The 26,103-nt window shown below is 44.9% G+C and overlaps 1 protein-coding gene across 1 annotated transcript in view; it reads right to left on the bottom strand.

The window, feature by feature from the left end:
* LOC134038948 (NACHT, LRR and PYD domains-containing protein 12-like) overlaps window positions 1-26,103 on the bottom strand; it is a 223,027-nt gene that overhangs the window by 63,226 nt on the left and 133,698 nt on the right. Inside the window, 4 exon segments of the mRNA XM_062484630.1 lie at window positions 90-1,914; window positions 2,214-2,442; window positions 2,559-2,622; window positions 3,835-3,951. Of these exon segments, the coding sequence (XP_062340614.1) occupies window positions 90-1,914; window positions 2,214-2,442; window positions 2,559-2,622; window positions 3,835-3,951 (2,235 nt within the window).

Consider the following 26,103-nt stretch of genomic DNA (forward strand, 5'->3'; position numbering starts at 1 on the left):
TAGAATCATACAACAATCAAATATTACATCACAATATGTGCTAAGTCGTATTGTTATTTAAATTCTTCAAATGGCTTATAGGTACATACAGAGCAGTTTTGGAGTCTTTGACCACTGGCAGCAGCCTCAGAAGACCTTCCTCTGATCTGGAGTATATCTTCAGGTCAAACACGTCCATCTTCTCTTCTGAAGTCAGCAACAGAAAGACCAGAGCTGACCACTGTGTAGATGAGAGCTTCTTCTCACTGGAGAGACTTCCTGAGCTCAGGTAGTGTTGGATCTCCTCCACCAGAGAATGGTCGTTCAGTTCATTCAGGCAGTGGAACAGATTCATGCATCTCTCTGCAGAGGGATCCTCTCTGATCTTCTCCTTGATGTACTTGACTGTTTCCTCATGGCTCTCTGTCTTGTTACTGTTCTGACTCAGTAGGCCTCGTAAGTGAGTCTGGTTGGACTCCATTGAGAGGCCCAGGAGGAAGCGGAGGAAAAGGTCCAGCTGTCCATTCTTACTCTGCAAGGCCTTGTCCACAGCACTCTTGTAGAATCGGACTTCTGGTTTCTCTCTGAAAAGAGCAAGTACAGCAGAGAACAGTTTGTTGTACCAGGAAACTGATGGAGTCTCAGACATCAGATTCTCATCGTTGTTGATGAATGACACAAACACAAACACAGCAGCCAGAAACTCCTGAAAGCTCAGATGGACAAAGCAGAACACCTTCTCCTGGAAGACTTTACCATCCTGTCTGAAGATCTGTGTGAACACTCCTGAGTGCACTGAGGCATCACAGACATCAATGCCACACTCTGTCAGGTCTTTCTCATAGAAAATCAGGTTGCCTTTGTCCAGCTGGTGGAAGGCCAGTTTTCCCAGTGACAGAATACTCTTAATGCTCTCTTCATCCCAGTGTGGATCTGTCTCAGTTTTCCCAGCATACTTCACTTTCCTCTGTTTGGTCTGTAACACCAGGAAGGTTGTGTACATCTCAGTCAGGGTCTTGGGCATCTTCTCTTTCTTCTCTGTTCTCAGCATGTGTTCAAGGACTGTAACAGTAATCCAAGAGAAGACTGGTATGTGGCACATGATGTAGAGGATCCTTGATGTCTTGATGTGTGAGATGATTCTCTTGGCCAGGATCTCATCACTGCATCTCTTCATGATGTACTCATCCTTCTGTGGGTCATTGAACCCTCGTACCTCTGTCACCAGGTCAACACACTCAGAAGGGATCTGATTGGCTGCTGCAGGTCGAGTGGTGATCCAGATGAGAGCAGAGGGAAGCAGCTTTCCTCTGATCAGGTTGGTCAGCAGCACATCCACTGAGGTGGACTCTGTGACATCACACCAGCTCTTGTTCTTTTTGAAGGCTAAGGGCAGTCGACACTCATCCAGACCGTCAAAGACAAACAGAACGTTGTACTTGTCGTAGTTGGAGATTCCTGATTCTCTGGTTTCTGAGAAGAAGTGATGGACAAGTTCCATCAGACTGAACTCTTCTCCATCCAACAAATTCAGCTCTCGAAATGGCAGAGGAAAGATGAATTGGATTTCCTGATTGGCTAGTCCCTCAGCCCAGTCCGTGATGAACTTCTGCACAGAGACAGTTTTTCCGATGCCAGCAACTCCTTTTGTCAGAACAATTCTGATATGTGTATCTCGTCCAGCTGAGGGTTTAAAGATGTTGTTGCATGTGATGGCTGTTTCTGTTCTTGCTGATTTCCTGGATGCTGTCTCAATCTGTCCCACCTCATGTTCATTATTGATCTCTCCACTCTCACCCTCTGTGATGTAGAGATCTGTGTAGATCTTATTGAGAAGAGTTGGATTTCCTTGTTTGGCTATGCCCTCGAACACAGTTTCAAACTTCTTCTTTAGTTCAGATTTGAGTTTCTGTTGACAAATCTCAGCACGCTCATCTAAACAAAAAACAACACATATTAAGTGTGTGTTTTTGTTAAACTTAGTTTTGATTATTCACAGATTATGAACTGAGAATGTTTCCTCTACATTCAATTAAAAACATATTTTTTTAAATCTATGATCATTTATCAGGTACACAATAATGAAACAGCTTAGTATACTCACACATAGTACAAAGTCATAGGAAGATCTACACAACATTGGGCTACTCTGAGTCTCATAACTTTCTTTGTATATCTAACCTTCATCATGTATTATTAATCGGTCAACTAAGACTAAATATGGAGTCTCTTACTTTTCTCCAGAGTGTCAGCCAGCTCATTGTGGTTCATGTTCCTCAGGAAGTGCAGTGTGATCTTCAGAGCTCCCTTTCTGGCACTGCTCTCCTGCTTCTGATATTCAGGGTCCACCACTTCCTGGTCCTCCCTCTGACTCTCTAAGCCTTCTGGGAAATCTGAACTCAGAATCCTCTTCATCCTCTTCAGCTCTTTCTTCACAAACCTGATGACCGTCTCCTCAAGCACCTGAAACAGAGAGGGAAGATATCAGACGAACCAGGAACTCTATACACAGTAGAACAATATGATTAAAATGAATATGTTCATCTAAAGTTTGTACTTTAGATTAACACAAAACTCACTGTGAATATGGAGGACAAGTCCTCATGGTGACTCTGGTCTGGCTCAGACTTCTCCTGTTGATCTCTGAGGACAAGAGATGACATTACTTAACCACATGAACCACATGTACAAGGGCTGATCATCTACTAAAGAGTGTATCATACCTAAGCATGAGTGGTAATCTTAACTGTATCCACTCATGCATACACACAGACACACAGACACACTGTATAAGAGTGATACCATCACTACCAAGTAAACCATCTTCTATACCACTACAAGGCACTATTCCTTTAATACATTCATCAAAGATAGGAGCACTGTCACCCCCAGGTAAACAAGTGTGTTGTGTTTCAACCAGACACTGAAGAATGACATCAGGGTCCACCTCACACAGGGCTGCATGTTTGCTAGCAGCCTGCTTTAGACATTGCAGCACTCCTCCACCCAGGAGTTTAAGACCTTCTGGTCTCAACCAGTCTAAGTGGGCTGAGCCCTGCCCGGTCTGTGCTCATACCAGGCCTGGTACCTGCAGGGCTGGACACTGACTCTCATGCTGTCTGTGTGTGTGTGTGTGTGTGTGTGTGTGTGTGTGTGTGTGTGTGTGTGTGTGTGTGTGTGTGTGTGTGTGTGTGTAGGGAGGTTATTGTTGTCAAACCTTCACTAGAGCTGCACTGATCTCTCTTATTTGTATGTAAAGCTGTTATAACAAAATTACATGTTTACAATAAATGTCTTTTAAGGTGGAGAAGTAACTCACAGGCTTATCCTGGAGTTCGCTCTAGTCTCTACTAAATTAAATACTTGTTCTGCACCGACATGGAATGACCTAATGGTAGTATGGTATGGCTTGCATAATTGCATTTGTTTCAGGGTAGTTTGTTGTGGTTGTGTTGTGGTTGTGTCTCTGTGTTAATGTCAGGTCAAATTCAACATTAAACCAGCACAGTGGACTGGTAGGTTGTGGTCCTGTCTCTCACTGATCAAACACAACAACGAGGTCAAAGGTGTTGATGTGCCTGATGGTGGTCTAGAGGTTAAACCATAGATACATAAAGAGAAGACCAACACCACATGTTAATGAAATAACATTAAATAACAGGTCCCTCTCACTGTGTAGCTCTACCTCATGGTCTGAACATCAGCCAGGCTATGAGTTCTGACTTTGTTTAGTAGAAATGTCACATGATGATCCTGAATCTAATGATGATGTTGTACTTCGTTATACAGACGGCTTCTTTACATCATGTCACCTTCATCACATAACATTGAACACCAGCAGAGGTCAGTACATACCCTTCTTCATTAGAAGGTCCTCCTCCATCACTGAACATGATAGGTCGACCCATAGACCAGTCACTCTTCATGGACACACAGCTGGGTACAGGTGAGGCTGGTCTCTGCTGTCTCATCCTGTCAACAAACACAACAAAGTGTCTTACAAACATAAATCACTAAAGTAGACACCACAGATATATCATACTGTCCAACATGTGTTGCTGTAGTCATTCATCAGTAGGGTTTAGAACCAGGCTTGAATATTGCTGGTCAACTTGAATGAGTCAGACAGGCAGGTTTCCAGACCTGTTGTTACTCTGTATCTCTCACTGTGAACCTTTACCACATGGTCTGTATGTCAGCCAGGCTGGCAGTCAGCATCTCTAACCCTGTGTTTTAGTAGGGATGTGATGAGGGATACTTTAGTATCTACAGTCAGCATCTCTAACCCTGTGTTTTAGTAGGGATGTGATGAGGGATACTTTAGTATCTACAGTCAGCATCTCTAACCCTGTGTTTTAGTAGGGATGTGATGAGGGATACTTTAGTATCTACAGTCAGCAGCTCTAACCCTGTGTTTTAGTAGGGATGTGATGAGGGATACTTTAGTATCTACAGTCAGCATCTCTAACCCTGTGTTTTAGTAGGGATGTGACATGATGGAGAAAAGGGCTCATTTTGGCTTTTAGATTATGAATACTATTTCGTATTCGATTCATTTGGTTGGAACAACAATATTTTTAAGACCGATCAAGCTCAGAAAAACTCCATGTCACTGTCAGAAATATGAATCTATCAAGCATTGCACAGTCAGTTGGTGAACAAGTTTAAGAAAGCTTTATTGCTTGCGGCCGGCCCACAAGGAGACAAAAACATCACACGCCATTGTGCTACAAGTTTGTCTGCTAGCATGTTGTGCTAGCTAGCTATTTAAACAGCCCCGCTCTTGACAGTCATTGGTTAAGACAAAGGCATGCAAATGTCCCATGGCTCTTCTTCATCAGCTCCCTTGCATAGACCTGGCGCGCGTGTGTGTGTGCGTGTTTGAGTGTGTGCGTGTGTGCGCTCTTTGACCCCTGTAAGCTTGACCATATGATTCACCCAACACAGATAAGGCCAGACATCTTTTATGGCCTCTCCAGTAAGAGAGAGTGGTCAGCCCAGGTCACCTTGTTTACATATGCCTCGTGTTACCCAAAGTTCAGATTTGGGGGTAGGCCTCTCTCTACACACAAGGAATGCTGAACACAGAATCATTCTTATACAGGATAAATGTGTTACATCTTCAATTTTTCCAACAGTCACCTTCATCACATAACATTGAACACCAGCAGAGGTCAGTACCTACCCTTCCTCATTAGAAGGTCCTCCTCCATCTTTGAAATTGATAGGTAGATCCATAGACCTGTCACTCTTCATGGACACACAGCTGGGTACAGGTGAGGCTGGTCTCTCCTGGATTGGGCTTCAACACAACAGAGACAGACCTTCAGTCTCTCATTTATTCTGACTAATGATGATGTCAAAATATCACTGCTGAGCTCTGAGATGGAAAACAGTCATGAACAGGTATGGATTCTCATCTTACCTCTTAGCTTTGGTGTCCATGTCATGTTCCCCAGAGAGACTCATTTTAGAGGCAGTGCCCCCTTCCTCTCTCTCCCCAGAGAGACTCATTTTAGAGGCAGTGCCCCCTTCCTCTCTTTCTCCAGAGAGACTCATTTTAGAGGCAGTGCCCCCTTCCTCTCTCTCTCCAGAGAGACTCATTTTAGAGGCAGTGCCCCTTTCCTCTCTCTCCCCAGAGAGACTCATTTTAGAGGCAGTGCCCCCTCCTCTCTCTCAAAGTCAGATCTTCTCTCCTCAGGGTCAGATTAGGATTTTGAAGCCAGACCTGTAGACCTGTAAACAAACAACAGTTAGAATCCAACCCTATCAGACTGTTACCTCAAGAGAGGAAGGAAAACTAACTTTATACCCTCATTAAGAACACACCACTATGATGTAAACAACTCAGTTAAAATGTATTCAGTACCTCAGTCATTTACCTCATACTGACATAAGACAACAGAAGACAACAGAGAAGACAACAAGCTCCACTCCATCATACTGCTCCATCAGCTGTACTGAGCACTACCTCACTTCCTCTTACAACAAGCTCCACTCCATCATACTGCACCATCAGCTGTACTGAGCACTACCTCACTTCCTCTTACAACAAGCTCCACTCCATCATACTGCACCATCAGCTGTACTGAGCACTACCTCACTTCCTCTTACAACAAGCTCCACTCCATCATACTGCTCCATCAGCTGTACTGAGCACTACCTCACTTCCTCTTACAACAAGCTCCACTCCATCATACTGCACCATCAGCTGTACTGAGCACTACCTCACTTCCTCTTACAAGAAGCTCCACTCCATCATACTGCTCCATCAGCTGTACTGAGCACTACCTCACTTCCTCTTACAACAAGCTCCACTCCATCATACTGCACCATCAGCTGTACTGAGCGCTACCTCACTTCCTCTTACAAGAAGCTCCACTCCATCATACTGCACCATCAGCTGTACTGAGCACTACCTCACTTCCTCTTACAACAAGCTCCACTCCATCATACTGCACCATCAGCTGTACTGAGCACTACCTCACTTCCTCTTACAACAAGCTCCACTCCATCATACTGCACCATCAGCTGTACTGAGCACTAACTCACTAACTCTTAGAAAGCCTTGATGGATCAGTAACGAATGACATGTGTCTGTGTGGATGTATGAATATCTATGTTTATAGAGTTTACAGGATTACAACAATGTCATTGTAATTACAGTATTTAGAATTATAAATGACCAACAACAGCATGGCTCGTTAATCATTTTACAGATCTAACTAATCCTCTTCCAGTTCCTTGATAGAATCAGAGCAAATAAACATTGAAACTGGTGATAATAATCCAAAGGGAATTGGGCATCATCTTTGATCATCATTGATTGTAAAAGCAATGCCTTATTGATAAACTACACCTGCAGCCTACATCACCTGCCCTGCCAGAACCCTCCTCTCTCTGCCCTGTCTCTGATCCCCTGCCCTGACAGAACCCTCCTCTCTCTGCCCTGTCTCTTATCACCTGCCCTGCCAGAACCCTCCTCTCTCTGCCCTGTCTCTGATCACCTGCCCTGCCAGAACCCTCCTCTCTCTGCCCTGTCTCTGATCAGGGTATTTCTCATGCTCAGGATACTCTTGCACAGGGCAAATGAAACATTCATCAATGCACAGAGGAAAACAGTGGAACAGGTTTACACTAGATGGTGTATTGAATGAAGGTTTATGTCATCATAGGTTGTCATAGGCTAGCCATCTCTTTGACCCACAATCAAAAGCTGTTAACACTAGCTAACCCCAGTCTATAGAGGACCAAAGCACTCTAAATAGGATATATACATTTGATATGTTCATTTAAACCCTTGTGCAGTGTTGTTGTCAAAGGTCCTAGCCTGTCACCTTCCCTGGCCACTGTTAACTGATAACACAGCACATCCTCTTCCTGTGAATCAACACAGGTGGGAGGTCCTTAAGCACTGACTGTTTAGACAGTGCTGCTAACACACGTTAGCCTATGATCACAGTTACAGACACACTAGACACCTCTTAGTGCTCCACGGCCCACCGTCATTATGCTGCTTGCTAAAGCTGCTCATGCCTGCATGGCCAGAAGTTAGTTCTTTGTAAGATGTGACTTGGAAATGAGATGAAGTAACTCTGGAACATGGGAACATGGGAGTCAGGTGGCTGAGCGGTTAGGGAATCGGGCTAGTAATCTGAAGGTTGCCAGTTCGATTCCCGGCCATGTCAAATGACGTTGTGTCCTTGGGCAAGGCACTTCACCCTACTTGCCTCGGGGGGAATGTCCCTGTACTTACTGTAAGTCGCTCTGCATAAGAGTGTCTGCTAAATGACTAAATGTAAATGTAACATCACATTCCATGTTAATGTATGTGCACACTGATATTGTGAAGGAATATTGTAAAATCACGTACTTTAAAGTCTGCTTTTCAGTCTGCAAAGTCTTCAAATGGACCTCGGATGCGAACTGCCCTTAACCTCATTGATCAACCCTGATCAAACGTTACCATGGTTAACGCTCTTTCCTCCCCGACATGGCATTGGTGTAAGCTCTGTTTATGACTTGATTTGTAATCATTGACTGTATAATTTCTGTCTTTAAATTAGACCATTTCATTCTGTTCATTGAAACCAATCTCATTTCAAATTCATAATTTAACTTGTTCATACTATCCATATTTACCTTACTTTAATAAATTCATTGTAAAATCTATTTTGATGCGTGCTTGTTCCCTAATGTTAAGATTGGCTCTACACTTGGAACAAATTCATTCCTTCAGATGACAGATTATTACATATTAAACCTATAGGTTTCCCTGATGTCCTAACTCAATATCAGGGTAGTGCCCCCTTCTACTAAATACTTGATAATACATTAAGTATTTCTGTTCTTCAGCGAGCAAACCCCGCTACACGAGCCAGCCAGCAGTGCAACATCCGTGGTTGGCGATTTCCTGGAAGCCCGCCTAGTTGTAGCTACGCACCGTAGGAAAAAAAGTACGAGCTTGTGGACAGAATCTGTTGATTTGGAACCCGGTCTTAAAAGGGCTGAGGGGAAGGAGAAGGGGAAGTCCCGCTGTGGTGACGCACTACCAACTAGAGTTTGTCTGGTCCTGATCGGGCCAGGTCAATGTTAAACTGTTTAAACACTTAGCTGCCTGTAAAAGAGGATTTGTATACTAGCAACAGCTTACTCTGATACATGGGTATTAGTTTATTGAAATACTTTATGCATAGTAAGTTAGGAAACTATGGTGATCAATTTCAGGATTGATAAATGGAATAGTAAAAGAGGTGGAGCAAGTGAACAGCTGTTTTATAGAGATACGGTGTATTTATAGAGATAAGGTGCATGGCAACTTATTCAAAACATGCCTTGATTGGAGGACACCCTGGCACCTGGTCGCTGTTAAACTTGATTGTTGAAGCCAAACCCTCCATCTCCCACGATCTCTCAATCACCCTGGGATCGGCGACGGTGACCCCTTCATCCTCTGCCAGGAACCTCGGGGTGACCATGGACGATGAGCTCTCCCTCACAGCCGACATTGCTGCAGTCTCTCGGTCGTGTAGATTCACCCTCTACAACATCCGGAAGATCAGGAGATACCTGTCTGAGCACTCCACCAAGCTGCTAGTCCAAGCACTTGTCCTCTCCAAGTTGGACTACTGCTGCTTGCCGGTCTCCCAGCATGCGTAACCCACCCTCTCCAGAGGATTCAGAACGCGGCGGCCTGCCTGGTCTACAATCTACCCAGACGCTCCCATGTTACCCCGCTCCTCATCTCCCTCCACTGGCTACCCATCACGGCCCGCATCAGATTCAAGACCCTGGTACTGACCTTCCGAGCAGTGAACGGGACTGCACCGTCTACATCAAGTCTCTCCTGCAGCCTTACACCCCCACCCGTCACCTACGGTCTTCTTCAGACAACCGTCTGGTGGTCCCACCGCTCAAGAGCGCCCGGTCCCAACACAAGCTCTTCTCCTGTCTGGCCCCCCAATGGTGGAATCAACTCCCCACCTCCATCAGAGACACTGACTGTCTCCCCACCTTCAAGAAAAGACTAAAGACACACATGTTCCGAGAGTACAACGGTACTTAGGAATGGTTTGCTGAACCCCATGTTAGTTTCCTCAAGGATCACAATGACTCTTGCTTAGAGCCTTGCTGCTCTTGTTGGTTAGTGGTAACTGATTTAAATTGTTGAAATATTTTTTACTGTTGCTTGCTTTTCTACAGGTACACTTGCACTTATAGCGATTCATGTTGTTTAATTGTAACTTGTTTAACCCTTGTGTTATCTTCGGGTCATTCTGACCCATCAGTCATTGTGACCCACCGTCGTATTGCGACAAATTTACCTCCTACAAAAACAAAGTGAAGCATTTTCTTTTAACTGTCGGGCTGTCTCAGACCCCCCACATTGCAATGGTTAAAAGAAAATAATTGTTATTTGTTTTTGTATTGGGTAAAATTGGGTAAACACAACGGTGGTTCGTTATGAACCTTTGGGTCATGTGACCCGAAGGCAGCACAAGGGTTAACTACATGCTCTTATGGTTCTTCCCTTTGGCACTTATTTTGGTTGTTCACAATGTGTGCTTCATGTTTTGGCTACTTGCAGTGTTTTTTTTTTTACCCACAATGTTTTTTGGGGCTATCTTGTTATCAGTGACCTATGCACTTTGTAAAGCTCTCTCTTGGAAGTCGCTTTAGATAAAAGCGTCTGCTAAATGAATACATGTAAAATGTAAAAAATATAAACTGGGGGAGACAGTTGACTTTGGTGATTTGAGCATTCCAAAAATATTTCACACAATAGACACTATGCAGCACATTTAAAACAGACAAGAGAAGGAGGAGGAGAACATGGTTAAAACTAACTCCCAGCTAGTCAAGAAAAAACTAGCCACTATGTGTGCAGTCAGAACAGCCATGTTTTATGTACAACAGCCAGCTAGGTACCAGGCTCCCAGTATGGCACCACCAGCACCCCAGCCTAGTAGGGTCCATGTGCTGTAGCACCAGCACCCCAGCCTAGTAGGGTCCATGTGCTCTACCACCAGCACCCCAGCCTAGTAGGGTCCATGTGCTCTACCACCAGCACCCCAGCCTAGTAGGGTCCATGTGCTCTACCACCAGCACCCCAGCCTAGTAGGGTCCATGTGCTCTACCACCAGCACCCCAGCCTAGTAGGGTCCATGTGCTCTACCACCAGCACACTATCAGGGACAGGCCCCATACCCACAAGGAGGAAGGACAGGCCCATGGAGGGGCAGAGGGAGAGAGAGGGGAGGTTTTCAGGGTGATATATTGGGGTTTGGTTGCTGACAGTATGGGTCTTAGTTTTGTGTCCACCTGAGGGGCAACTAAGAACTGAAGCAGCCCTTATATGTTCCTCCCAGTCAAAAAGACAATCCTGTGTGGAAACACTGGGATCACTGTGGACTTTCCTGGAATCCACAAAACTGGTTGTTGGGCTGTTGCAGACACATGAGACAGGATTATAACCAGGATTAAATGCCTGGAATGCTGCACCTAAAAGACTTTCACTGTACCATGAAGTATGACCCTGACTCCACAGATTTTGAGTGGGGCATTGAATGGGATGAGTACTTTGATGGATGACACCCTGGGTAAACACTCCCTTTGAACAACAAGACTTGGGGGCCCATGGTCAGACAGATGTCTGCACCATCACATCTAGCTCCCTTTAACCAACAGTGGAAACTAGCACAACCGAGAGACTTTTTGAGAGGAATGTTGAAATAACAGCAGAAAGCCATGTTGTAACCACTGAACCCAGACAAGCTCCAGACCTCTGTGTGTTCCCTGGTGACCCCTGAACTTGACCAAACCCTCTCTGGGGTTCTGATACCTTGTGGCAGACAGGAAATGTTGTTGGTCTGATTAAATCAGCAGGACCTATACCGATTATCAGTGTTGTGCATGAACAAGTTCAAAAGAACGCGTTCATATTATTTGAGGTCTAGCTAAAACTTTACGGAATGTTTTCCTTCTCCTGAGGAGAGACGCTGTCTAAATCGAATGCTTGCACCATGTCTTTGCTCCGTAACATTTTCGCTATGTAGCCTAACCCAAACCAACTAACTCAACTTCGCTCTACGTTACCCATGATTCATCGCACACACGTAGACCAAACAACGTATTCCAAGACAACAGCTCTCGGTTTCATATAAATGAAAGCAGAGACGCAGACTCAGCGACTACGTCTGATGCACCTTATTATTTTTTGCAGGATTTTTACACATGGTAAACACACACCCTGTTTACGCTCCTGTTTCGCCCGCGAGACAAAAATGCTGCCTCCCCCTTCCTCAGTTACGACGCACTAAATTCTAACAAATATATTTTTTAGACGCTACACATGTTATACATCGTTGGAAAGCTACGATTCTTGTGCTTCCATTGAAATAAACCAATTCAAGATCAAGTCGCAATAGCAAGCAAAGTCAACGTCTTTTTCCGGTGAACATTCCTTCAACAATGCCAAAGAAAAAAGTTGTACTCACCCTAAGTTGTTCAAATAGGTCCAGGTGTGCAAATCATGCCATCAAAACTTGATCTGCGTAAGTCCCAAGGGTTCAAAGTATCTAACCATGTAAAGTAATTCGTCCAAATACAATGTTTTACGTTCATGAATAGCCATTATCCTTTGTTTCATTATGCAAGTTAGCCGACGGAAGAAACAACTTGTTCACATAAAAGTGTTATTTTCTCCGGTTTATCAACGGAGTATTTACAAAATGAAGGTCTCAAAATGTCCGTTGAACCCTCCCCTTTTGATTGACACCTTGTTCGACCCAATAGGAGCTTCCATGCCCCGTTGACAGCCCTCTAAAGCCAACTAGGTCTGTGCGTCCTGCCCCCCCCCGCCCCCCCCCCCCCACACACACACTCGTTCTAAACAAATTTCTCGAACTGGCTTCGACTGGCTCTGAAATTAGCTCGTTAGCCTTGTAGCTGACAGCTAGCTGAAAATGCCAATACCTCATTTGTATGCGTCTGTGGAGCCTTCAAAATAGCAGTCGATTGCGCAATATGGTTGACAGAATCAGTGTTCTTTGTGCGCCAATCCTTGGAATCAGATAAAGCACTCCAATGTGTTCATGCTTCAGTTTTTGTGTTTCAGTATTACTAATTAGGGATTTAGCTATTATATATGATATTTCTAAGTACCAGAGATGGGCCAGAGATAACAATTATGAAAAATAATACCTTTTTATTTGACCTTGACCTTGGTTACAAAGGGTCATTTTGGAGTCTCCAAAAGACCCTTTTAGAAAATTCCTGGATGTACTCTTATAAAAACATGTGTCAAATATGAATATATTGTGGTATTATGTTTGACTTTTGATTTGAATTGGGTAAGGCTTCAACCTGTGGTCCAATTTAGTCTTCCAGATAATACCTACCACCTCTAGGCCTATTCAGGCCTCTGTTTTCAAAACAAAATCTAGGCGGAAATAGAAATTTTCACTTTCCTTGTGTTCAAGCTTCTATTACTCAACACTAGAAGGACTGACAGGGGTCCTGACAACAGGGGACATAACTTCAGAGTGTCAGCTTTCAAAAGAGATCATTTAGATGCATGTACTCCAAATGGTTCAAGAACAGCTTCCAATTTACTTTGGGTATGCTGTTTAGGCGTTTTCAGGCAAATTTAACAGGAACATGAAAAGGTTAAAACTATGAAATGAACTGAACTATGAACTAGTTCAGAATTTAAATGGTGAACTATGAACGTGAACTATTCATGTTTACTTGTATGAACTGAACTTTGAACGAGTTCATGAGAGGTATGAACGTGCACAACACTGCAGATTATCTTATGAGAAGGCAAGACAGGACCTAGGAAGAACCAGTACTCCATGTCCCCACAGGGAAAGTTAAGTAATAAGGAAACTATTGACGGGTTACTGAAGGCTGGTGTCCTGGTACACTGTAGCACATATAACACCCATTATGCAGAGAGATGGAGAGAGTAATGGACAGAGACAGAGAGAGAGGCAGGTGTGTGTGTAGTGTGTATTATGCAGAGAGATGGAGAGAGAGACAGAGGGAGGCAGGTGTGTGTGTAGTGTGTGTATTATGCAGAGAGATGGAGAGAGAGACAGAGGGAGGCAGGTGTGTGTGTAGTGTGTATTATGCAGAGAGATGGAGAGAGAGACAGAGGGAGGCAGGTGTGTGTGTAGTGTGTGTATTATGCAGAGAGATGGAGAGAGAGACAGAGGGAGGCAGGTGTGTGTGTAGTGTGTGTATTATGCAGAGAGATGGAGAGAGAGACAGAGGGAGAGCTGATGTGTTTGAGATGGATGAGTAGATGAAATAAGAGTCAGAAAGTCAGGAAGGGAGGGACTGTCAGAGCTGCTGGTAGAAGTGTTCATACTGGGAAACATCACCAAGTCTAACTCTGCAATATCAACATTGGATTAGATTCTATTATTTTACACATTATCACTTTCAACAACCTTAACTCAAGAGACATAATGAACAGTAATCTAAAGCAGCTTTACTGCCTTCTCTGAAACTGCTCTCTCTGTCATCACATGTTCTGTAATAACACCGAGTCCAGTAGACATCTGTACTGTAGACAATGATTAACAGGAATGACCAAGGATCTGTACATTTGTACTCAAAATCACCTTCAATACCATGACAAACTAACTACTGACAAACAAATATTACCATTAAACCCATTCAAATCCTTCACTCTCTACTAGATACAGTTATTCATGTGAGTGTCCAACCAAATGTTCCAACGGTTCAGCTGAGTCTCTTGACCACACCCTGGTCCTCCATTCAGGAGGATTGTAGGTCTGAGCGTTCAACTAGAATCATCCTCACTTCCTACCTGACCTGAACATGATCCCTGGAGGGACTTACCTCTGCTTTGTCCTGGTCTGAATTCACAAACACAACATCAAGTCAAGCAGGCATTGTCCTTTGTGCTGAAGAAGAAATCTGTTGATGCCGTTACTGCTGCTTTCTCAATGAGGAGTGTCTCTGTACAAGAGGGTTCAGTACAACAGGTCAAAGTCTGGTCATATAGACGCCATCATTCATTCTAGTAGCACGTACACTGAACAGTATAATAAAACAGGTCAGAGTCCAGTGATATAGACCCCATTATGAGAGCTGTTAACCCTTCAGGTAGGAGGGCCCTGGGTGTACTGTCATCAGAACATCAGACACAAGTGAAGTTACAGACCTACGACTAACTGAAGAAAGACAATATCCCTGAGACAAGATTTTTTATAGATGCAGGGTTGTTGGTCTGGATATCTACAGGACTTCAGGTCCCAGAATCCACCTCTCCACTGGCCTTGTTACCTGAGATCACAGTGACTTCACAATGCCCTGGTGGCAACACACTCTAGAATGTTGAATCATTAACCCTCCCGCTGTCATGGTTGTCTGTATAGACAGCCCATGTCCTCCAGGTGGTACTGTCTGACTTCAGAAAACCCCTCTCCCATTTACTCAGGCGTTGCCTTGTGTTACTAGTCAATAATATCGAATGCATTGTAGTAGTTCACATTACATGACAGTGCTTAGATTTCAGCCTACAACAGGTCACACTGACTCTAATAAACTGTACTTCATCCTATCCACATACTACTGACAAGATTTAGACCTTGGAATCATTTTCGGAGACCTTTACTTTGTAATGCTATAAAATAATTTTTGTATTAAGAGAAGTTGTTGTAACACCGCAGTGGGTCACAATGACACAGAGACCGTGCAATATCAACATTATATTCTATAATTTAACACATTATCACTTTCAACAACCTAACCTCAAGAGACATAATGAACAGTGTTATCTTATCTAAAGCATATTTACTGCCTTCTCTGAAACTGCTCTCTCTGTCATCACATGTTCTGTAATAACACAGAGTCCAGTAGACATCTGTACTGTAGACAATGATTAACAGGAATGACCAAGGATCTGTACTGTACATTTGTACTCAAAATCACCTTCAATACCATGACAAACTAACTACTGACAAACAAATATTACCATTAAACCCATTCAAATCCTTCACTCTCTAGTAGATACAGTTTTTCATGTGAGTGTCCAACCAAATGTTCCAACGGTTCAGCTGAGTCTCTTGACCACACCCTGGTCCTCCATTCAGGAGGATTGTAGGTCTGAGCGTTCAACTAGAATCATCCTCACTTCCTACCTGACCTGAACATGATCCCTGGAGGGACTTACCTCTGCTTTGTCCTGGTCTGAATTCACAAACACAACATCAAGTCAAGCAGGCATTGTCCTTTGTGCTGAAGAAGAAATCTGTTGATGCCGTTACTGCTGCTTTCTCAATGAGGAGTGTCTCTGGAACATTCTAGTTCCAGGTCAAAGTCCAGTGATATAGACACCATCATGAGAGCTGTTTACTACTTAACCCTTCAGGTAGGAGGGCCCTGGGTGTACTATCAAATCAGAACATCATTAATATACTGTAGCTGATACAGAATACACAGTACTATCCATCTAAACCTGCCTACTGTTACTGTGAGCTACTAACTCATATATTTCCACGGTTAGAGCTACTAACTCATATGTGTCCACAGTTAGAGTGGGGGCCTCAGTTATGTGTCATGGTGTTGACAGGACCCCACAGTGAAGTGCTCTGGACCAAATGAGGAGAATCAAATGTCATTTAATGTGACCTCATGGCACCATAGATAAAGAGTTGTTGGTCTGGATATCTACAGGACTTCAGGTCCCAGAATCCACCTCTCCACTGCCCTTGTTACCTGGGATCACAGTGACTTCACAATGCCCTGGTGACAACACACTCTAGAATGTTGAATCATTAACAGCATGAACATCATAAAGCAGATTACTACAGTCTGACCAGAAGTTCTGCTGTCCTGTGTAAACCCTGCCCTATCTCCCCTGTCCCCTATAGACCTGCTGTACCTGGACTGACCCTCACCTGTCACTGACCACCACGCTCCTATAGACCTGCTTTACCTGGACTGACCCTCACCTGTCACTGACCACCACGCTCCTATAGACCTGCTGTACCTGGACTGACCCTCACCTGTCACTGACCACCACGCTCCTATAGACCTGCTGTACCTGGACTGACCCTCACCTGTCACTGACCACCACGCTCCTATAGACCTGCTGTACCTGGACTGACCCTCACCTGTCACTGACCACCACGCTCCTATAGACCTGCTGTACCTGGACTGACCCTCACCTGTCACTGACCACCACGCTCCTATAGACCTGCTGTACCTGGACTGACCCTCACCTGTCACTGACCACCACGCTTCTATAGACCTGCTGTACCTGGACTGACCCTCACCTGTCACTGACCATGATTCTGGATTAGCCCTTGGTACATCTGAACCTGTGTTCTGATTAAAAGTTCTGCACTTGTATTCCACTCTTGGTCTCTCTGTCCTGCTACAACCAAGAGTCTTCATGACCAGGAATATCTACACCCTGGTCTCTTGGGCTGAATCCATTTAACTTTATTAACCTGCTGTTGTAAACACTCCACAGATAACTGCTGTGTGCTGATTCAGCAGCACTGGAATGAGAGCAGTGTTGTCATGGCTGTGTGCTGGAGGTCACATGTATATGGGTACAATAACAGCAGTCTCAGACAGGGTTAGGGTTAGAAAGAGAGGGCCGTAGTGTCTTACAGATCTCCTCCACTCCCTCACCACGGAGGATGGCTACCGAAGTCTCCACTCCTCTGGTGGAATGAGCCTGATAGCCAGGTGACACAGGACATCCCACACCCTCATCCATGATACTGAGAGCATTGTGGAGCCAGTGAGAGAGGCTTTGTGGAGACAAAGTATCCCAACTCTTGATCCACCACAGCAGATCAGTAACTGAGGGGAAGATTGTGACAGTGGTGGTTCCCCTTCCCAGATCACCGGAGTTTTGACATTCCTCAAAACACACACACACACACACCTGCATCTCATTTGCCTGATTAGATGGTTCAGTCCATATATACCAGCTTAGCCTGTTTCTTCACTGCAAGTCTTGTTATTTATTCTTTACCTTGTTTTTGTCTCCACCATTCTCCTGCGCTTCCCTTTGGATTCTTAGAAACTGAGATAACGACCCCTGCCTGACATCCGTACCTGCTCTGTGCCTCTGATGTCCCTGCCAGCCCCTGTTCCACCCAAGCCTGGGACCCGACTAGCCTTTGGATTTGCCTGCCTTGCTCTGTTTGCCTGTTGACGACCTGTGCCTGCTTGACTACTCTGTACCACCATTAAAAGCACTTGGACTGCTCCTACTTCTCCTGAGTCCGATCATTACAAAGATCTGAGAGATGCATTGTGGAGCCAGTGAGAGAGTCTTTGTGGAGACAAAGTATCCCAACTCTTGATCCACCACAGAACATCAGTAACTGAGGGGAAGATCTGATAGATGCACAACATGTCAGGTAGTGTAGGGGGTTAATATTGGCCAAACAACCAAAACTAATTCCCCTGCTTGATGGAAGATGGGAAACTGAACAGTGTTTTAACATTGACCAAATAATGCCAATACCAATATAACTAGAACCAATATAACCAATATCACTCTTAGCGAAGGCAAGCACACCCAATTACAGTTATTTGACTCTGGGTTAAATCCGAGCAAAAATGGTCAAAGTAAGGTTAAAATGAAATCGATATTTAATAACATTGCAAATGGATGAAATAAATGACAAGGCAAACATTACACAATGAAGGCTTTAAATCATACTGCTCTACCATGATTATTGTAATTCAGAGAGAGAAACAAAGAGGTGAGGAAGGAGAAGGAGTAGGACAAGCTAGAGCTGAGGAGAAGGTCTCAGGAGATGAAGAATCCACAGAACAATGCTTCACAATTCCCTTTATACACAAGATCAACCAATCAGACCACATCTTGACCCTTACTTATCAATATATGACTTAGCAATGTGACAGTAAGTTACACAATGAGGTGTGAGACCCATCAAGCAGAGACTCTGTCAAGCAACTCCAGATGTTAGCATATGAGAGGTGGGGGCAGGGGGGCACCCAGCCTTACAGTAGCATGAGAGAGGAGGGGGCAGGGTGACACCCAGCCTTACAGTAGCATGAGAGAGGAGGGGGCAGGGGGGCACCCAGCCTTACAGTAGCATGAGAGAGGAGGGGGCAGGGGGGCACCCAGCCTTACAGTAGCATGAGAGAGGAGGGGGCAGGGGGACACCCAGCCTTACAGTAGCATGAGAGAGGAGGGGGCAGGGGGCACCCAGCCTTACAGTAGCATGAGAGAGGAGGGGGCAGGGGGGCACCCAGCCTTACAGTAGCATGAGAGAGGAGGGGGCAGGGGGACACCCAGCCTTACAGTAGCATGAGAGAGGAGGGGGCAGGGAGACACCCAGCCTTACAGTAGCATGAGAGAGCGCCTACTGGACATAAACAAAACTAAGTTTTTCTTTCTTCCCGCTGTGTGGAGGGGGGAAGAATGATCTCAGCTGGCAGCTCTGTACCCTGAACATCCCACTGGTGACCTTGAGCACAAAGCCTGGGTTAGGTCACACCACTGTGCCTGTCTGGTCACCTGAGATGATCAGACAGTCTGCGTGTGTGGACAAGGGACACAAGTCACTCACTGGCTTAGCCGTAGTCAGAGCGAGGAGGAAGCTGGTGAGATAAATCCTGTTTTTAGACCATGCCCGCCCGCGGACCCGAAACACTGCCCCCTCCTCCCCCAGTTACTAAGCACTAAATGTTAATATATTTTTTAGACTACTACACATGTTATACATCATTGGAAAGCTATGATTCTTGTGCTTGTAGATATGTAAACCATTTCAAGATCGAGTCACAACAACAAAACTTACGAAAAACCGTTGCGCCACCTACTCTTCTGGCGGTGAATTGTTTTCAGCACCCACAGCCTTCGGAGTACTATAAATTCAACCAATCCGTCCGACTCCGTCCGTCCGTCTGTCCGTAACGGAGTCGGAGAAGTATAATTCGGCCTTAAGAGAAGTTCTCACTCATGAGTATGAGAGGTTCTCACTTGTCATTGTGTGAGGTTTCATTTTCACTAGTATACGTGAGAGGTGTTCAGTAGTGAATGTGAGTGTATTTCAGTAGTGTTTGTGAAAGGCAAAAGGTCTTCAATGGTGTGTATGAGAGGCGAGTTTTAATTATGCCGTTGGGTCGAGCGATGCCGCTGTGGGAGGTGCAGGTAGTCGTCTGCACTTCATCAGGTCTCTGCTTACATCCTGTTGTGGCTGACATGTCTAGTTGGGTCGGAAAGACTTTATGGCTGTAGCGACGTCGGTGACTGTTCTCGCATACTTTGCATTGTCCGTATGTCAGTTAGAGTGGGTCTAAACTCTCTACAGAACACAATCAAAGCCTCAGCAAAGGATTCTCCCGAGGTAGTGACATCGGAGAGGTGGGAACGAGCTTCCCTAACATCTGACACAGTCAACGGGCGAAAAACCATGGTGGGGCCTTCATCAGAATCAGAATGGGTTTTATTTGCCATGATAGTTCACACAGACAAGGAATTTACTGTGGCAAGAAGGTGCATATATTAATTCGTCCAGGCCCGCCCGCGGGACCGAAACACTGCCCCCTCCTCCCCCAGTTACTACGCACTAAATGTTAATAAATTAATTTTTTCGACTACTACACATGCTATACATCTTTGGAAAGCTACGATTCTTGTGCTTGTAGATATGTAAACCATTTCAAGATTGAGTCACAACAACAAGTTTAGTCAACGTCTTTGTCCAGTCACCACTTTGGTGTTGTTTACAAAGCCAAACGTCTCTACTTACCCTCAAAGGTTCCGCGTCGTCCAGGGGGGTATTCCAGAAAGCAGGTTATGTGACATACCCAGGTAAGTTAACTCCCCAGCTGACACCCAGCGTTGTAGCAATATTCCCAGTAGGTGTTGCAACATTGTGAATCAGCTGGTGGGTTAACTTACCCGGTTATGTTGCATAACCTGCTTTCTGGAATACCCCCCAGGTATGCAAACAACACATCAAAACTTGATCTGCTTACATTCCCAAGGGTTCAAAGTATCAAACCATGTAAAGTAATTCGTCGAAATACAATGTTTTACGTTCATGAATAGTCATTATCCTTTGTTTTATTATGCAAGTTAGCCGACGGAAGAAACAACTTGTTCACATAAAAGTGTTCTTTTCTCCGGTTAGCAACGGAGTATTTACGATATTAAGGCATCAGAATGTCCGTTGAACCCTCCCCTTTTGATTGACACATTGTCTGACCCAATAGGAGCTTCCATGCCCCGTTGACAGCCCTCTAAAGCCAACTAGGTCTGTGCGACGGGCTCGACGGGCTCTGAAATTAGCTCGTTAGCCTTGTAGCTGACAGTAAGCTGAAAATGCTAACAGGGGCGGTTTTAGGCGGCCGCCCGGGGTGGCATTTTTTCATGTCACGTGGGGGGCGCACAAGCATAAAATAAATAAATAAAAATCTCTGCACCGCGAAGCGGTTTTCTCTTTTCTATCATTTCACTGTGTGGGGAATTGGCAAATTGGCGCCCCCTTCAGGCATCTGCAGGCACCCCTGCTTGCTGAGAAGGTGCCGTGCACAGAAGCTGTGTGAAAAAAGGGGAGAGGGACAGACAGCTCATCTGACTGGGTCTCCCAAATGGAACGGACAATTCATAATATTATAAATATATGCCTAAAGTTCCTGCACATTTTTGTTTTTTTGAATTGTGTGAAATGGCGAATAAAAAAAAATGGGTATAGGCTATTTCTTACGTTGGTTAGCCTTTTTGCTATGATGCTTGCTATGCAACAACAATATTTCGGTTTTAACTCAACAAACACGAGATAACATTTCACCATAATAGTGTGCTTTGCAACAAAACTGTTACAAGTTAAGTTATTATTGATTTTCATTATTTAGGTTAGGCCCTGTAATTAGCCAACGGAATTTTCAAATCTGTAGGTAGTTTCAAAGACGAAAATTTGCTATTTGCTACAACTATATTTCGTGACAAAGTATAGTTTAACGTCATAACTAAAAGTGTTCCTCCCTAAAAGTTATATTAATATAGCATGTAATAACAGACATTTAGCGTGTAAGGGCATGTTTATGTAACCCTCCTATTATGTTTGGCTGTTTTAGCTGTATAGAACATAATCGGTCTTACCAGCCTTTTGATTTCAATGGGGGGGGGGGGGGGGGGGGCGCGAAGGGCGTCTCGCCCTGGGTGTAATTCAATGTAGAACCGCCACTGAATGCTAATACCTCATTTGTATGTCTGTGGAGCCTTCAAAATAAAAGTCGATTGCGCAATATGGTTGACAGAATCAGTGTTCTTTGTGCGCCAATCCTGGGAATCAGATAAAGCACTCCAATGTGTTCATGCTTCAGTTTTTGTGTTTCAGTAATACTAATTAGGGATTTAGCTATTATATATGATAGTTCTAAGTACCACCTTTCATTAGAGATAACAATTATGAAAAATAATACCTTTTTATCCTAAGTATTTGACCTTGGTTACAAAGGGTCATTTTGGAGTCTCCAAAAGGCCCTTTTAGAAAACGCCTGGATGTACTCTCATAAAAACATGTGTCAAATATGAATATATTGTGGTATTATGTTTGACTTTTGATTTGAATTGGATAAGGCTTCAACCTGTGGTCCAATTTCGTCTTCCAGCTAATACCTACCACCTCTAGGCCTCTTCAGGCCTCTGTTTTCAAAACAAAATCTAGGCGGAAATAGAAACTTTCACTTTCCTTGTGTTCAAGCTTCTATTACTCAACACCAGTAGGACTGACAGGGGTCCTGACAACAGGGGAAATAACTTCAGAGTGTCAGCTTTCAAAAGAGATCATTTACATGCATGTACTCCAAATGGTTCAAGAACAGCTTTCAATTTACTTTGGGTATGCTGTTTAGGCGTTTTCAGGCAAATTTAACAGGAGTATGAAAAGGATAAACGAAGCGCAGGCTGTTGATCGGTTCAAACAAAGGCTTCTATAACTAGACCTAGTGTCTCTGAGGCTTTAATCCATTTCACTTTATAAACCTTCTGACATTCCCCAGACAGCTGCTCTCTACTGATTCAGCAGCACTGGAATGAGATCCATGTTGTCATGGTTGTGTGCTGGAATTCACGTCGTCCAACCGGGGCCCTGAGGCTCTCTGAGGGGGTCTGAACCGGTACGTACCAGACAGGAAACCTTTAACCAACAGGTGGCTGAACAGTCGTCCTGGCAACACCTTCATGACAAGCTGAGACGGCTGTTGCATATACCCTGACACTACCCACAGCCTCCTGTCAGACAGTGATTGTAAAAAGCACAAGAACATTTTGATCTGGTACGAGACTGCGTCAACGTTTTGTCCTCCACACCACCGAGAGAAAGTCTGCCAGCGTGTCACATGACCCCTCTCAGTGGATCACATGACCCCTCACAGTGGATCACATGACCCCTCACAGTCGATCACATGCGTGTGCTCTGTACAGTCTGGATGACAGCCTCAGACAGACCTCTGTGTTCTAACAGGTCCCTCTCAGTAGCCAAGCCATGAGAGGACCTCCGATCACAGGTGGGCTCTTCACCGTGCCTCCGGCTTGGGAGAGCATCCTTCCACTGAGGGAGAGGCCTCGTCCATCCACCCCCAACGGTGGTTCGTCCCTGTGACATCAGGTCTGCTCCTTTGTTGAGCAGGTCTGGGATATGCAGGGCTCTCAGGGAGGTGAGACAAGACAGGTACTCATGCAGGCACGTAAATATGTCCTTTGAGCCTTCTCATACTACAAATGGACAGATACGAACAGATGGGTTTCAGCAAAACAATGATTGTCCCCGAACGACCTCCAAGTTAAGTTACTAAACCATCTGACTGGTTCAAGGAGACAGGGGGTAAGGAGGAGAGAGGGGGAAGAGTAGAGGAGGAGAGAGGAGGTAAAGGAGACAGGGGGTGAGGAGGAGAGAGGGGGAGGAGTAGAGGAGGAGAGAGGGGGTAAAGGAGACAGGGGGTAAGGAGGAGAGAGGGGGATGAGTAGAGGAGGAGAGAGAAGGTACGGAGACGGGGGGTGAGGAGGAGAGAGGGGGAGGAGTAGAGGAGGAGAGAGGAGGTAAAGGAGACAGGGGGTAAGGAGGAGAGAGGGGGAGGAGTAGAGGAGGAGAGAGAAGGTATGGTGTGTGGGGTGTATGTATGTATGTGTAAGTATATAGGTTTACATAATAATATATGTGTATGTTTGTAGTTGTTTGCTGTATACTGTACAGTATACTTGTGTTGTCAATATTTGACCTATAATATCCTAACTTGCCAATAAAGCACTTAAAATATTTTGATAAAAAGTGAAAGAGATAGAGGGGAAGTGAGAAAGGGAGAGGGAGAGACAGAGACAGAGACAGAGACAGAGAGAGAGAGAGAGAGAGAGAGAGAGAGAGAGAGAGAGAGAGAGAGAGAGAGAGAGAGAGAGAGCGAGAGAGAGGGAGGGAGAGAGAGAGAGAGAGAGAGAGAGAGAGGGAGGGAGAGAGAGAGAGAGAGAGAGAGAGAGAGAGAGAGAGAGAGAGAGAGAGAGAGAGAGAGAGAGAGGGAGGGAGAGAGAGAGAGAGAGAGAGAGAGAGAGAGAGAATGTTTTCCATTATTGTGTGTAGAAGCACTAATCAGTGGTTCACAATGCAGCCATGTCCTAGTGCTGCCCCCTAGTGGTGCTACAGGACACTTGTCTCATTGAAACAATGTCAAGACTTTACAAGAGTTTAGGTCCTCAATGTTTCTTCTGATATTAGTCACCTCTTCAGGGGCCCTAGCAGTAGACCAGCTGGACACAAATGAAGGCTCTCCAGCAGCCTGTTGGTCATGTGATTAGAGAGCTGGGGGAGCTGTTATAGAGCAGTCAGAGACACACCTGGAGGATACAGCCTGGTAGAGCAGGTAAATGATGTAGGCTACACCTTGTACCTCATAAACAAGGTAGAGCAGGTAAATGATGTAGGCTACACCTTGTACCTCATAAACAAGGTAGAGCAGGTAAATGATGTAGGCTACACCTTGTACCTCATAAACAAGGTAGAGCAGGTAAATGATGTAGGCTACACCTTGTACCTCATCAACAAGGTAGAGCAGGTAAATGATGTAGGCTACACCTTGTACCTCAAAAACTGTCAAATATACAAGCAAGAAGTCATAAAAGACAAAAACATTGCAGTGTGAAATCTGTAGCACTCCCATTGAAAAGCTTTTTTTCAACATACCAATTGCACCTCAAATTCAGACACTGCTTTAGAATCCTCCCATTCAAAACAGCATGAGCTACAGACACCAAGGGCCACAGAATGAACATGTCACCTCGAACATATATCATGGTGAAAGATATCAAAACGTATCAAAACCAGTTGGAATTCTGTCAGATCCAAACAATTTGTCTTTTCATTTCAGTTCTGACGGCTCCCCTGTGTACATGTCTTCCAGATGTTCAATATGGCCGATACAGCTGCATTTAAACAAGCTCCCTCCCAGAAGGAGATCTCAGAAGGGAGCGCTTGTGGGTCTTTGGTTTGGTGCTCAAGAGACACTCCTGTCCATTTTCTCTGACTCTTTGTTGGCCAAAACACTGGCATCCAAAGGTGTTTCAGAGAAAAACTGGAACATGTGTGAACAGCAAGATTGTTGGACTATGTGGTTGTGTAGATGTAAAGGCAAGACCAGCCATGAAAAACACCACACAGTTGAAAGGGTACTTTGGTTGTGGCTTCTGTTTACATCCTGGTACTCTAGTAGAGAAACAGGTGAGGTACACTGTGCTGCTACAGAACATCCTGACAGAGAGGTAAAGAACATGCTGGAAGATACATAGCAAGCAGTAGAGAAACAGGTGAAGGACACTGTGGAGGTAGTCAGGTGGAGGAGAGCTGGAGGGAGATACAGGTGGAGGTAGTCAGGTGGAGGAGAGCTGGAGGGAGATACAGGTGGAGGTAGTCAGGTGGAGGAGAGCTGGAGGGAGATACAGGTGGAGGTAGTCAGGTGGAGGAGAGCTGGAGGGAGATACAGGTGGAGGTAGTCAGGTGGAGGAGAGCTGGAGGGAGATACAGGTGGAGGTAGTCAGGTGGAGGAGAGCTGGAGGGAGATACAGGTGGAGGTAGTCAGGTGGAGGAGAGCTGGAGGGAGATACAGGTGGAGGTAGTCAGGTGGAGGAGAGCTGGAGGGAGATACAGGTGGAGGTAGTCAGGAAGTGTGAGTCTGCAGACCTAACAAAGATCCACACAGGATTGTAACAAGTCAAACTGAATGGGTGTAAATGGAGTGTGGGCTTTTCTATTGGTCCTCATATGTGACTGAGCCAAACACCTAAAAGCTGGGTCATCTCTGCTGTTCCATATTTAAGATGAGCTGCTTCACTGCCTCTCTGAGTTTGTAGCTTTGTGGCAGTGGAGGACTCTACTGGTCATTCTACTGGAGATTCTACTGTACAGATGGTCCTGTATACACAGTCATGTGTATTATATTGACCTCTTCCCTTCTCTCTCTTTTCTTCCTCCATCTCTTTTGTTCTCTCATCCTTCCTCTCCCTCCACTCCTCTATTTCTTCTGTACAAAATACACAGTCCTCTCTGTCTGTAAAGAGTGAGACAGGCTGTGTGTGTGGGATGTGTGTGTGTGTGTGTGCTT

Source organism: Osmerus eperlanus, chromosome 18 (assembly GCF_963692335.1).
Source record: "Osmerus eperlanus chromosome 18, fOsmEpe2.1, whole genome shotgun sequence".
In the NCBI taxonomy this organism is placed as follows: domain Eukaryota; kingdom Metazoa; phylum Chordata; class Actinopteri; order Osmeriformes; family Osmeridae; genus Osmerus; species Osmerus eperlanus.